This window comes from Eubalaena glacialis, chromosome 2 (genome assembly GCF_028564815.1).
Source record: "Eubalaena glacialis isolate mEubGla1 chromosome 2, mEubGla1.1.hap2.+ XY, whole genome shotgun sequence".
NCBI lineage: Eukaryota > Metazoa > Chordata > Mammalia > Artiodactyla > Balaenidae > Eubalaena > Eubalaena glacialis.
The window spans coordinates 109,315,263-109,329,913 of NC_083717.1; the positions used below are offsets into that span (position 1 = coordinate 109,315,263).

Consider the following 14,651-nt stretch of genomic DNA (forward strand, 5'->3'; position numbering starts at 1 on the left):
AATGAGTATACAGATTTTTAAATTTAAACATTTTAAATATGAAATTACACATGTTTAAATTGGAGAGACTTTTATCTTTACTGTTTTTTCCTACTTACAAAAATAACACACACTCATTGTAAAAAATTCCAACATTACAGAAATATAGAAATGTAGATAGTGAATGTCCACCATAATCTACTATCCCTCCCTGAGGTAACCAATTTTAACAACAGTTTGGTATTTATAGCCTCACAATTTTTTCTATGCATATACTAACATACACGTTTTAACAAAATATAAATAATCATTAACTTAAAAACTGTTACAGTTTGCTTTTTGTCACTTAATAGATCTTGTATACCCTCTCATATCAGTATATATAGATTGAACTCATTCTTTTCAACAAGTACAAGGTATTTCATTTATGGATGTACACCAATCTCCTATTGATGGTTACTTGGATTACTTCAAAGATTTCACTACTGTGAATAACGCCCCCCAACAACAAAAAAATTCAGTTATATACACTTTTGTGTGGTGTAAATGTTTGCATAGAATAAAATCCCAGAATTATAACTGTTAAATCAAATGATATGAATATGTAAATTTTTTTTCTAATGGATATTACCAAGTTGTCCTCTAAAAAAGGTTAGATCAGTGTCTGCTTTCACCAACAGCAGAAGGGCATGAGTGCACTTGTTTCCCCACATCTTCATATATTTTCCTTAAGCAAAAATTATTTAAATAGAATATTTCACTCTCGTCCCAACATTAGAAACGTAAAACAATGGGTCATAAAATTAATGCGTTTTCGCTCTGCCTTTAAATTCTTAGTCTGAAAGGAAGCTCTAAGACTAATTCACTTCCCAAATTATTTCCCAGTATAAATGAATTAGCCCCAAAAGAAGAAAAAAGTTATATTTATTTCTACAGAAGCTACTGCTGTTAAAGAGCATGCTTACTACTCCAGTGATTTCCAATCAGACACAGTAAATTAGGACTCCCCCCACTCCTGGTTCACTAGCTTGCCTTTTTTAATTCCCCAAAATCATATCCATAGCCCTGAAATAAACTACACAGTAGTTAGTATCAAAAAGAATATTTGCTACGCCTTTCTTTTGGTCAGTAGTTAAAGTATAGTTGATACAAGTTAATATTGGCAAGAAAAAGAGGCTGAAGATAGGTCACAATAAAAAGCTGCACAGGGAGGATGATTCAGTGCTGGAACAGAAGAGGTTGAACCTGCAAAAAAGGACTTCTCACAAATGGAAACTTGAAGGAATAAAATCTTGCCAGAAAATTAGAAGAAAATTCCTGGATATTCTAGAAATCTGTGGACCCTGATAATATTAGCAACCCCGTAATAGGTGTAAACTTATTTAGATCTTACAATGTGCTTTCACATTCATTAAATCTCATTGAATCCTCACAACAGCCCTGGGAGAAAGCCATCGGTATTCCAATTTTACAAATGAGAGAGAATCCAGTTCCCTCAGAAGTGAGGAAGCTGTCCCACCAGCCCCCACTACACACACACACACACACACACACACACACACACACACAACCAGCATGGCTACTTAAAGTATGGCCCAAGGAAGAGCAGCATGGGCGTCACTCGGGAGCCTGGTAGTAATGCAGAGTCTTGGGGTGGGTCTGAATCTCAATCTGCATTTTAACAGGACCACTGGCCTCTTGCCCCCACTCACTAATCTGTCTACACCTCAACTCAGAGAAGCCCTGTTCACCAGCCAACTATGAGGGAAAGTCTCTACCACAGCTGCTGTGGAGGCCTCAAAAGGGAGACCAAAGCAGCCTGGGGAAGGAAGGACATCATAAGGAGAAAGGGCATGTTCAGAAAAGTCAGCAGCAGGTTATTATGTCATATGAAAACCATCATGGTGCGCAATGATACAGTGCTTTTCCAAATAGAAGCTGACCAATAGTGTCAGGGTACCAGAGGCAAGCCTGCAGCCTGCCCATTGCATGTTTAGTTCTGACAAGCAGCTGCTTGCTTTTCTCTAGGCAGTAGCTAAGTGATGGCAAGAGTCAAGATTTCTGAGCATGCTCCGAGCTCCTCCCCCATGATCACAAACTAGCTTGGGGCTTCCTCTCCTCAGGACTAACTGGGGCAGCTGCAGGAAAGCATGCATTAAGATCCCATGCTTTTGCACCCATAATGTTATCACTGTTGCCTATTTGAGGAAATAAATCAAAATAATACAAGTTTGAGATCAGGTGAGGCAAGGCACTTGCTCAAGGAACTTAGCAACCCTGGAGCCCACCCAGCCAAACAGAGTCAGGTGGGCAAATGACCTCATTTTTGCTCATTTTCATGTTCACTGAGCCCCAACTGTCATCATCCAGGTCAGCCCTGGCACAGGGTATTTTAGATACGGCTTCTTTCACAGAAAACAGGCATTTCAACTCAGCGACTCTCCACGGCTTCAAAGATAAGGTCCGTTGTGCGTAGGGACAGCCACAGAGGTAACAAAAGAGGTGGAGAATGGGGATGAAGAAGAAGAGATTTGAGGTAGGTGGCACTAACAAGCAGTCAGGAGTGTGAGCTACACAATCAACTGCCAACTAAGAGCAGAACAGTTTAAAGCCTCATGATACCCACACACAAAAACAACCGAGGCATCTGTTGGTCTCCACTTCACTGCCCCACCTCACTCCAACCCCAAGAGAGAAGCAGCAACTGTTTGTGGCTTATGGTCATCTGGAACCACACAGCTGTGCCCTGTCAACTTAACATTCACGTACCCACAGAACCACGAGCTGTACAGTTCCTAACGGTACCATAGAATGAGAAGTTGGGATACAGTTCACGAAATCTGGAGTTGGGAGTGGGAAGAGGAGCAAGGATGCAAGGGACAAGGGTTACTGAATGATAGTTCTAAAATAACATCCTAAGAAGTTCATTAAATTAACTTTTATGGGGAATGTTGGGGGAAAAGTATATTTTTTAAAGTACTGCCCTTTTCCAAGCTGATCGCAGATGTGACTCTTGCCTATAGCAATACTGGGCATACTTCTGTGCTCAGTGTCATGTTTTGCACATGAAGACTCCCTGGGAGGAGTACAGGATAAAGATTAAGAGCAGGCTTTGGAGTTAAGATAGCCAAGATCTGAATCCCAGCTCAGTCATCTACTGGCTATATAACCACCTCTCTGAGCATCAGTTTCCTCATTTACGAAATGGGGATAGTAATAGTACTTATAGTAGGGTGGTGGGAAACTTAAATGAGATAATATACGTACATGCTTAAGCACAGTACACAGCAAAAAACTCGATAAATGTTAGCCATTATTACCACTACAAATATTATTATTTCTAGTATTATTATTGTAAGATAAAGACAGGAAGCACTGACAACAAAGGCTGGAAAGGGGTGGTTCCAATAAGCATACTACCTGGAAATGTTGAATAGCACAAATCTATAATGGATAGAGAAGAAGAAACTTGAAAAGAACAAATAGTCAAGATCAAGTCCTTGAGTATTTTGATTTTTAACAATAAAATCATCTTAATTACATAAGAGAAAAATCTCATCTCACCTTAATGACACCATTAGCATCACATCCTTCAGAAACTTGGCAGTGTTCTACTTCTTGACTTGGGTGGTGGTTACGTGAGCAATCATTTTATAATTATTCACAATACAAGGTTATATTATTATATTTCATAAACTTTTCAATGTCTGTTATATTTCACAATTTTTTTAAGTTTCGTTTTTAAGTGCAAGCACCTTTAATGGGTCAGCTGAACTCACGGGGAAATGACCAGAAGCACCACTAAAGGAACAAAGAAAGCAAAGACAGAGGAGAGGTATGATGGGAAGTCAGAAACTTAGTGAGCTCAGCACAAGTGAGAAGCAATGTTCAAACCCAGAAGAACCTGAGGAATTCCTTCTCAGGATTCCTCCAAAAGAGAATGTGACAAAGTGGGGAAAAAAACCAAAATAAAACAGCCATGTGGTCTCACAAAGTGTTGTTCCAAGATCTTCCAGTACATTTAAATCTCAACTATGAATGAAGGGGCAGGGAAGGGAAAGTATCTTTAGCTCCATTCCAGGTTTAGGGGGAGAGATAAAGTGTATAAATTTAAAAATCTAACCTAAAAAGAGATTGTTTTATAGACTAGAGAAGCAACACACAGAGCATTACAAACATTCTCTGTGATAAAATGAGAGAGGGTGGAATTCACTCCCTAGAAGTCTAAGAGGAGATATCCATAATATGAACTCATTCTTCTGTAAGCGTCCTTCAAAACCAGAGGAAAATGCTGTGGCCAATTAAGCACTGTGAACTTGCTGATACAACAGTTAGGAGGAAGGAAACCAAGATTTGGAAAATCTGAACAACCAAAAATACCAACCCTAAAGATCTACACTGCCCAATCTGTCTGCCACACTCACTTTATTTCTTGCCCTCCCCCTACCCCCCATTTTTAAAAAAGAGGTAACAGAAGTTAAAGTAAAATCCACAATGTGGATTATTCAGTAAACTTCCAAACAGGTGGGCAGCTCTCACTCCACACCTCTACTGAGAACTGATGTGAAAGAAAGCTGACAGAAACCTGGCCCTGTCCTGCATTAAACAACAGAGCCCAGAGGAGAGGCTTAGCTTGTAGCAGTGGGAATGTGATTCATAATATAACAAATCCTACTGAAAACACTGTAGCTTTTTTTCCTACCAACAAGGCAGTCTGGACATGAAGTAAAAACCAACAGATACTCTGAGAACAACAGTGGGACAGACCATGTTCCCAGAGAAGCTTAGTTTGAATAAACATAGTCCCAAATTTCAAGCCCTAGACTGTTTTCCAAACAAAGAGGCAGTGATAACAGCCACAAGTCCAACTTGAGACTCAGGAGGTTGACTGAGAGGTTATAGAGGTCAGGCTGAAGCCTCATTTCTATGAATGCTTTTTCATTAGTCAAGAAATGAAAACACACAGACAACAAACGGAAGAGAGAAGTGAAGTCAGAGAAATACCAATGGCCCCAAAGACAGTCAAAATACTAGCAAGAAAGAAGACAGTGACTCAAACAGATCCAACAGGGGAAACTTGCCCTAAATTACAAGCTGAGAGACGGAAAAGAAACTTGGAAAGCAGCAGTACTGTTAGACTCCGAAATAAGTGAGGCCAAATAGACGAGGGGAGGCTTTGCAAGACAACTTAAAGCCTGAAGAGGCTGGGCTATTTTAGACAGCAAAGCAAGAGGTGTTGGGCTGCAGAGAGAAGAATCCTCTCTCTCCAGTGAGACTTACTTTGAAGGCTGAGGGCAGCTGCAGGCACCGGAAGGAAAAGGAAATGGAGATCAAAGGAACAAGACCAGAACACCTCACACTTTTCCCTGTACACCACCTGTTCTGAGGAGCTCAAGACACTTCACGAGCCTTAACTGAAGACTGTATCATAGACAGAAAACTCAACAAGAACTTGCCCAAGTTCACTCACAAAGACAGGTGAGGGGCAGGGCTGCTGGCCACAGAGGCCTCTACTCTCGGTCATCTATTCTAGGTGGGGAGCCCAGAGAGTATGTATTAAACACTAAAAACTCTTGGTTGCTATGAGTCCCAAGGGCAGTGGGTAGTGGAATGGTGACAAAAAAACTGGCTAGGACTCAGGGATATTATCATAAAGTTTTCCTATTTCTGCCCCCAAGGGAAATTCCTGCTGATCTAAGTAAGGCAATGACCAGCTCCTTACATCTTACCCTACAACACGGCACTTCTCTCAGATCTATCCCTGATACAGCAGTTTAACAGAGCAATCAGTCCAGAAGATATAATGGAGATTAAAAAAAACTACTCAAGGAGAAGAGTATACTTACTGGGCTAGCTTTATATATTCTCAAGAATCCTCAGTGAGGACTTGGGTATGAAGCCAACAGATTTCAGGGTGGGCTGAAACCAGCAGTGGGCTTCTGGTGGAACTTAATATATACACAACTAACAAACTCTACCCCCAGAGGTTCTGATTCCATATAGATAGGATGGGGCCCAGGAATGTGTATTTTTTTAAAAGCTGCACAGGTATTCTGATGTCTTACTGCCCTCCTGACCTCTCCCCCAAGTTGAGCGCCATCAAGCTAGAGCCAGCCAGTGATCCATAAATGCTTTGAAAAAAGGATTTCCCTGGTGGCGCAGTGGTTGAGAATCCGCCTGCCAATGCAGGGGACATAGGTTCGAGCCCTGGTCCGGGAAGATCCCACATGCAGCGGAGCAAATAAGCCCACGCGCCACGACTACTGAGCCTGCGCTCTAGAGCCCGTGAGTCACAGCTACTGAAGCCTGCACACCTAGAGCCCGTGCTCCGCAACACGAGAAGCCACCGCGATGAGAAGCCCGTGCACCGAAGAGTAGCCCCGGCTCGCCACAGCTAGAGAAAGCCCGCGTGCAGCAACGAAGACCCAACGCAGCCAAAAATAAATAAGTAAATAAATAAATTTATATTAAAAAAATGAATATGACTCCTCACTGCCAAATAGGCATAATAAAGAGTCTCAATACTAATACCTGGGCTCAAACACTAATCCAAAACTGAAATTAGATTACTGCCAGTTTTTTCTTCTCTATGAAACTCACCTACACAAATTCTTCTTACAGCCACATATTAAAAGGCTCAAAGCACTACCATACAATCAGGCAGGAGAAACACTGGGGGAAGAAATGGTGGGGGGGAGGATATGAATTAGACTTATATTCATAAAAACTGAGAACTAGAAGAAAGTTGCAGTCACCTTGCCCATTGTTTCCAAAGGGATAATATATAACTCGGATTGTATTAATGGCTATTAATAAGGAAGAAGATTTCAAAACGTCCCTCACTCACTTTTTCAAAACCTAACAACCCTCCAGCACAGGCAGTCCTTTTGTATCCCTAATTTAAATCTTGCCTGCTTGGCTTCAGTCCATTTCTGTCCTTTGTTGAAATGAAAAACCACCCAGCTCCTTCCACATAAAAATCTTTCAGAAACTTTAAGAAAAGAGGGGGAGGGTTAGCCACCAAGAGCACACACATTTGCTTCTTAAGGAAAACACTGTTCAACTGAGATGAGAGAAAGAACTGACAATTGCACAGGATTTGAAGTTGAAGAGTGTTTACAACTGATAACTTTGAGTTACACTTCATCAAGACTCAGCAGATCTGGCATAAAACCTCAAATTACTCTTTTCCAATTCTATTACACTGCAGAGACTTCCTTCCCGCCCTTAGAGAAAGTTTAATACAAATCTCAGCTCTCATCTACTCTCTCTAATAACCTAAATCCCCATCTCTACTGGCTCTCACTTTGGCTTTTAACCATATTTTAACCATATTTTTAACTAGGTCTCTCCTGAATTAAAAAGCCTTTAATGAGCACTACTTTCCCTTCTCTCTAATGCCCTTCACACCTAAATAGGCTGCATCTCTATTTCTTTTTTTCACATTTTATTCTTCCTAATTTTCTCTTCTAAAGAGGTCACAAACTCCTCCTGATCATTTTTGCTATTCTTCTGGAATTTCAAGTTTATCCCCACTATATTTGACATCTTTAAATTGTTCTCATTCATTTATTCATTTAGTATTTAGTGCATTCCTTACACTGTACTACACAGTGTGACGTAAAGGAAATAAAAAAGAACATGGCCCTGACTTAGGAAATGAAGACATACATAAAAGAACAATTAGAGATTGGTTCCAAGGTAGTAGGGCTAGTCAGAGAATGCCCCGTGGCTCCAGTAAATATAGAGTTGGATCTAAAAATAAGTGGAGAATTTGGTGAAAAGCCTACTTTAGATAGCAGGAACAGTTATGATTCAAAACAGCAGGCCATATGAGGTAAGAGCTGCAGAAAGGCCCTCTGTCGCTTCCTTCTTTGTCCCCACCCCACACAAAAGGCATATGTCTTTTGGTCTTCAAATTTTGTTTCAGAGTTATTTATCCATGAAGCACAAGCTCTCTGACTGTTACCACAGCTACCACATATTAGAGCAGCTCACAAAGCCTTGTACAACAAGTCTTAATGTTGGTTACCACAAGGCAGGCTTTTAGAATCATCTCAGGTAGTCTTCAGTAAGGAGTGTGGGGAGTCAGGCATGTGCAAGGTCCGAGGCACACAAAGGCAGCTACTACTTTGGGTGCTAAAGATATGCACCAGCACTCTTGCTCTGTCAGACTGTTCAAGAGTCATTCAACTTCAGCTAAGTATTTCCTTCATTCACAGCTCTAGGACAAACAAAGCCATTTAAAGCAGTCTGAAGCACTGAATTCCTATTTGAAGCAGGGATGTTTAATGGTGATGCCAAGGATTCCCTTTTCCACTGTTTTCCTTGAGAGCTTCTCCTCTTCTCTTGCCTCAGGACTCACAGTTCAAGCATCCCTTCCTCTGTGAAGTTTTTTTCTAATCCCCCTAAACTGATTTAGGTTCCCTCCCCTGTGCTGCCATTAACACCTTTATACATACTTCTAGGACAGCACTTACCACACCATGTTGTAATTATTTGTTTACATGTCTGACCAGCCACAAGCTCTTTGATGGCAAGGATATAATGTTTTATTCATCGCTGATTCTACACATAATAGGCACACAATAAACGTTTGTAGAATGCATTAATGATGAACGACATGGTAAATTTTAAAGAATGGTAACCGTACCATCCAAATTCCAGACCAAAATTACAATAAGTATTAATACTGAAGACTAAACTCCCATCATACATTTCTATTACCTATACCATTCTTGGTCAGAAAAAGAGGCCAAAGATAAAGAAGATGGCTCTAATAGTGCTGGTCATTGCCAAGTTACCAGCCAAGAATACGAGAGCTTACAGTACTAAGAATGATCCAACACAACAAATGAGTGAACGGAGCCAAATCTAAGACAGTGTCTATGTTTCAGGCTCATTCTCCTGCCTCTGGAGACTATGAACAATGATTAATAAGAGCCCTCGGAAAAGTCACTATCTCCACAGCCATGGAACCTTGTGCCCAATTTTGATTCCTGTTGAATGAAATATACAGCAAAGGTGTTCACCTTCTGACCAAATCCAAGTAAGGTTTTGCCAAGGGACAGGGATCTGAGTTAAGTCCTCCCAGAACTCTGCCATGCTGTACATTAGCATTCTAAATCATTCCTCACTGGGTTTACTCATCTCTGAAGAGATACAGGCAAGGCAATAAAATGCTGCGGTCTCAAATGCCTCTCCCTGTAGCAATCTTGCACTACACAAGGCTACTGTGTTTACAGGCTGCTTATAAGACACAAAAGCCTAATCTGATCCTGTGGGAACAAGGCCCTAGGTTCCCTCAGGGATTAAATAAATTTGTCTACTTTTGTATTCCCAAACTTGTGGGGCTCTACAAAGTTGAAGAAAGCATAAACACCTACACCCAGACATGGGAGGAGATGGAAAGGGACTTGGTCTCTGATGAACTTCTGCAGCAGGGTGGGATATAGTGAATGAGATAAGCAATGTTCAAGGGCAAACCAGAATTGCTTGGCTGGCAGATATTTGGCCCCTTGCATGTTATCATTCCTAAAAAGCCAAGAAACTCCAGTTAAATTAATTCAGGTCTCTTGAATAGATAAGTAAATTTGTTTTGACACCAGGGAAGAGCATTTACCTAGCCGATTCCTCCGACTAGGTGTTTTAGCATATTTCTTTCTGCTACCACTGTCTTACATAACCCCAGCTGTGACACTAACACTTGCGGCTACGTTAGTGGCAGCTTAGCCCTTCACAGGATATGTGGTCCCACTACCCTCTTCCAAGAAGGAAAACTGAGTTACAGCATATCAACTGGCTTCCCCAAGCACAGACGTAGTTTGTAGTGAGGCCACAACTGAACCCAGGTTGCCTTCCTCATGTTCTTCCCTTTTCATAGATGAATCTCAGCATGCTCATTCCTCCTTGCTCATTGCTTTCTTGAGGGGCAGAGATGGGCACACTTGGTCCTTTAGAGCCAAAGTGAGCTTCTAGTTCTCCTCTTTCCCAAGAAAGAGTAAGGTAAAAGACGTACATGGAGCAGAGGAGGGTAGGGGAGGAAAGGGGTGGCTCCCAATGCTAGGACTCACCTTGGAGCTGAGGTCCTCTCGCCGATTTCCTGCCTTACTCCTGCGTAATTTGATGGATGGGGATCGCAGAAGGTTCTTGATCCGGCTGGTAATGGTTGACCCTTCCACAGCCATCATGATGAGGAGCCCCCCGGGACACTTCCTGGTGCAATCTTAGGACTTGTCTCAACAGCGGCACTGCTTTCCCACTCCACAGGGCCTTCCAGTATGCCCTCTCACTGACCTGAGATGGCAGAAGCCACCTTACCTTCCGCCTAGCCGTGTCTGCAGCTCTTATCTCTAGGTACTGCCCTCTCCCTTCGCCTCATCCCCACCTTCAAGCCCAGTGCGGTTTCTTACGACGCCTGAAGGACAGACTCATGTAAAGGGGGGCTAAAAAGCCTGAGCTGCGAAGAAACGCCAGGGCCACACCTGCCAGAAAGGATGGGATGGGCCCTAGAAGGGCTAGTGGCCGGTCTGATTCCCGTTAATTCCCAACTGTTCTCATGGCATCTGCAGTGTCCAAAGAAGGAGGCCGCCGATACCACCGAGGAGTCCCACGGGGTCCTTGAGCACCTGCGCTGGCGGCCGCAGGGACACTCAGCGTGGCGGGGCTCGCTGTGGCCCTGCAACCCGTTCTGCCAAGGCAGCCTCCCTCCCCCACCCACGACCCTCCTGAGCTCGCTCTCGGCCAGCCGCAGGAGCCCTAAACCTTTCACTTTCCGCTCCCTCAGAAGCCCCTGCTACTCGCCAGCGCCCCCACTCGGGCCCAGCCTCACCAGCCCCTTGCCGCGCGGGCCGCCCGGCTCGCAGCACCCTCCGGCATCGCGCTCAGCGATTTCAGCTCCGCGGCGGCAGCAGCAGCAACAGCTATGGTGGCACGAGCGGCTCAAAACGCGAACTACCGCCTGGGCTCAGCTACGAGCCGGGTAGGAGGAGCGGAGGCGAGGGGGAGCGGTCTCTACGCAGGAGGGCGTTCCCAGAGTGGACGAGTACTGCTCATAGGGGCGGAGCCAATGAAAGGGTCTAGGAAGTAGAGGACAGGGGACTTGCGAACCAAGGATTCCGCACAATGCAGTCGCGAGTATGGTTCCTAGAGGAAGGTCGGCAGAACACGGCTTCAGAACTGAGAAAACCAAGCCTTTTAAGGTATCATCAGGCCCGGTCCCCCAGATAAGTGCACTTCCCAGAGCCCCAACAAAACGGTAACCACGCCCCCAGGGTGCTACGGTTGGCATTTGATAGACCCGAGGGACCAGAGCTGAAACTAACTCCTAGCTCAGAATTACAAGACTGGGGTACAGCCATAAGGTCTGTTCCCAAGCGCTGGGATTTAAAACGGATATAAAAGTTTCTGCTCGCCGCCTGTCCGGCGCGTTGACCTACGTGGAAATGACTCTCCTGAGTAACTCTTTAGATCGCTGAGAAGTGTATTGAACTAGGCAACCTGATTGGCCGTGATGGAAGAAAGGGGAGGGAGCTTAGGCGGGAAGGGAGGCGGGGTGTCAGGTCAATGTGCCTATGGATCTGTTTCACGGATTCCTTAGCCTCCAATGTTCCATTGTGTTCTCATCCAGAGTTAACCAGGACTTTGTTGCTCCAGATATTTTCCATGTTCCTGTCAACATTTACTCGTGAAACCTTTTCCCTAGTAGTTACTTCGGCGAGATCACTGCCCAGCTTGCTGTCACTAGATTCCGTGGTATAGTTTTTCTAGCTCATGGGCGGGGTGTGGGGGATGGCAGAGCGTGCACAGAAATACCTTTACATATTATTTCATACGCGTTTCAGCCTAAGTTTATTTTCTAGGAGCCTTTCTGCCTCATTGCTCTTTAGAGAAATTACCTTACAAAAAGGTTAACCTATGCCAAAACACTTGGGCTCCAGAGAAGTAGTACACTGATACATCTCTCATCTGACCCAAACAGATCCTTGGAACCCCTGGGGGAGATGACCTGTTAGCAAGAGGGAAGGACTCCTAAACCCATTGCTGTGAGTGGGTCTTGTACAGCCAAGTGGCAAAACAGGTATGTACTTGTGTGTATTGTAGCAGGTATTAAAAATGAGAACTGTAAAGGCTAACAAGTTGACACAAAGATCAGGGAAGTCACCTCCTGGGAAGACCAACTGGTAATAGCTACCAGATGCATGAAGCTTCCTTCCCTTCAACCATGTATTGCAGACATAATGAAATATAAAATGGGATTTTCACATTTTCTTATCTGGAGAAGGAGCCAAGGGTCATTAGCCACAACAGTAAGAAATAGGGGGTTGGTTCCTTCAACTCCTTGCTAGTCTGTGATTTTACCTCCATGGGGGGGGGGGGGCGGGGGGAGAGAAGGAACCAATATAACACTGTTAATAAAGGGTGCCACCTGGTGTCCTCACTTGTGTGCTGCATTCCCTAGCAACTGCCGTCTCCACCCACTAGAGTTGTCCCTAATTCTCTCCAGATAATGTGTGTCCACTAGTGGTTTTCTCACTTACATAACCACTCATGGCCAGGAAATGGGCTTACAGAATGTCATTGGTCATTTCCTGTACAAAGCTACCTTGGTTTATCCTCTTAGAGAAAATGTTCCCCCAATTACTCCCATCTGAAGCTGAAATTGCAGAGACAATACAAGCTCCTGCTTTCATTGTCGAAGATGATCTAGGCGAAAAGCAACTGAGAACAGTGTAATTAAGAGATTTCTTAAGTCTAGAATCTGGATACTTCCAGTATAGGATCAAAATCACGTATTTTTAATTCTTCACAATTTAGTCCAACCTTCACCATCTAGGATACATAGCATGTAGCCTTCTAAGTGCCAATATGGGAATACGCTGTAAAATGAGAAAATAATAATCCCAGGTCCAATGTGAACAGGATTATTCCCTTTTATCCAAATTAAATAATTGCTATCCCACCCTCCAAAATGCAGCTGACCCTTACATACGTTATTTCACTGTTCGTGTGCTATTTCACTTTTTATTCTGCTTGTCTATGTCCTCAATATGCATACATGGTTATCAGATTCTAAAATTCTAGATGTCTAGGAAAGGTGTATACCATTGTCTGTTTTCATGATGCTCATTAGATAAGATTTTTAAATTCACCCTAGACTTAACATACAAATAAGTGCAATTATAAGATCCTGGAAAACTAACAGGCTAAACATTTGCTCATCAATTCAAATATTTATTGAGCACCTTTACATGCAAGGCACTGTGGGACAGCTGAGACCAGTGTTCGCAGTTGGAAACAGGATGGATCTCAAAACAATGCTTCCAATACTGCTTTCCTATTTAACAAAATCTAACAGCAGAGTTTACAATGATAGAATTTAGTAGAGCTTAGATTTGTCTCAAAATTTCCAACTCATCCCATGGTTTAGCCTTCTCACCCTCCATACATACCTCCATCACTATCACTCAACACTTAACATATCTTTGTAGAGCAGTTCAGTCATATTTAATATACTACAATTATGCCTCAGTTCAAAAGTTGTATATATCAAATTATTTCCCTCTAAATTTCAAAAACACATTTTTGGCTGTTTTTTTTCCTCCAAATGGCAGTAAGTCTATTTTCTCTGCATCCAGCAATTCATGTTCATGTAAAATTTCATTAGAGATAACACAATAACATGAAGTACTGATGCCCTTACAAACATTTTCTTAAAAATCAACAATTCTGTGCAAGAAATCTATTCTGATTCTTGGTTATAAAAGTATCCGAAAATGTTCCTACTCTGTGCCTCTGTGCATTTTTTTTTTAATCTCCTGGGAGTGAGGAATAAGGGTCATCATTTTTCAGACCCATCTTCAAAGTGCATTTACCTCTCAATTCACCTGATATCATTCCATTTCAATATCTCAACTAGTATAATTAGGGGGAAAAAACTATACTACTAAACCCTGCTCCAAATAATATATGGATTGTCTGCCTTACTTCCATGTTCAAAACATTTTTCAACTTGTTATAGAAAGGCCTGTTGTTAAGTATTTCATCATAATTCTGGGGGAAAAAATTACACACAGTAATTTGTATGAAGTTTATATAACTGGACTTGATCTGTTAGTGACTCTAGAGTAGTTCAATGTCTAAAAGGACTCCTTTAATAAAGAATTTTTGTAAACTGTTATACTAGTTAACATATAGCTTGCTTTAAGAATATCTATTGTCCTTAGCCACTAAGACTATGTTTATGTCCTGTTATTCACCAGGGGAACAGGTATGTTACACCCTGAACACCCTGGTACTATGAGGCTAGCCATTCTTCACTGTAGAATGACTCCTTAAGCCAAATACTTGCCATCAAGTTGTACAAAATTTCGAAGTCTCCATGTAAAACACGCTGTGAAGATGAGAACACCAAAAACCTCCTCCAAATGGCATGTCCAAAACTTTGAAAACAGTAAGGAATACCTATTATTATCTCCTTCAGTGGCACTTCTCCCAAATATGTCTCAGGGCATTAGAATTCTCTACTCCAACTCAGCACAAACCTCCCAACACCAAGTCCTGCTTTAATTATTGTAACTGATTTATTTCAAGTTTATACATTCTTCCTTCCACTTGCCAAATTTCTTCTGTTCTTAGGTTTCTAAAAAAATAGTCATTTTTCAAAAGCAGAA

The 14,651-nt window shown here is 42.5% G+C and overlaps 1 protein-coding gene across 2 annotated transcripts in view; it reads right to left on the minus strand.

Annotated features, from left to right (window-relative positions):
• MAPKBP1 (mitogen-activated protein kinase binding protein 1) overlaps nt 1-10,916 on the minus strand; it is a 51,563-nt gene extending 40,647 nt beyond the window's left edge. The window contains exons 1-2 of one of the 2 annotated variants that reach the window (XM_061180452.1): nt 10,811-10,916; nt 10,053-10,275 (exon numbers count right to left, since the gene is read on the minus strand). In XM_061180452.1, coding sequence (XP_061036435.1) covers nt 10,053-10,169 — 117 coding nt within the window. In that variant the 5' untranslated portion in view covers nt 10,170-10,275; nt 10,811-10,916. Of the gene's footprint in view, nt 1-10,052; nt 10,276-10,463; nt 10,671-10,810 lie in introns of those variants that run through there. The other variant, XM_061180453.1, reaches the window with a different exon arrangement.
• Between the last annotated feature and the right edge of the window lie 3,735 nt (nt 10,917-14,651).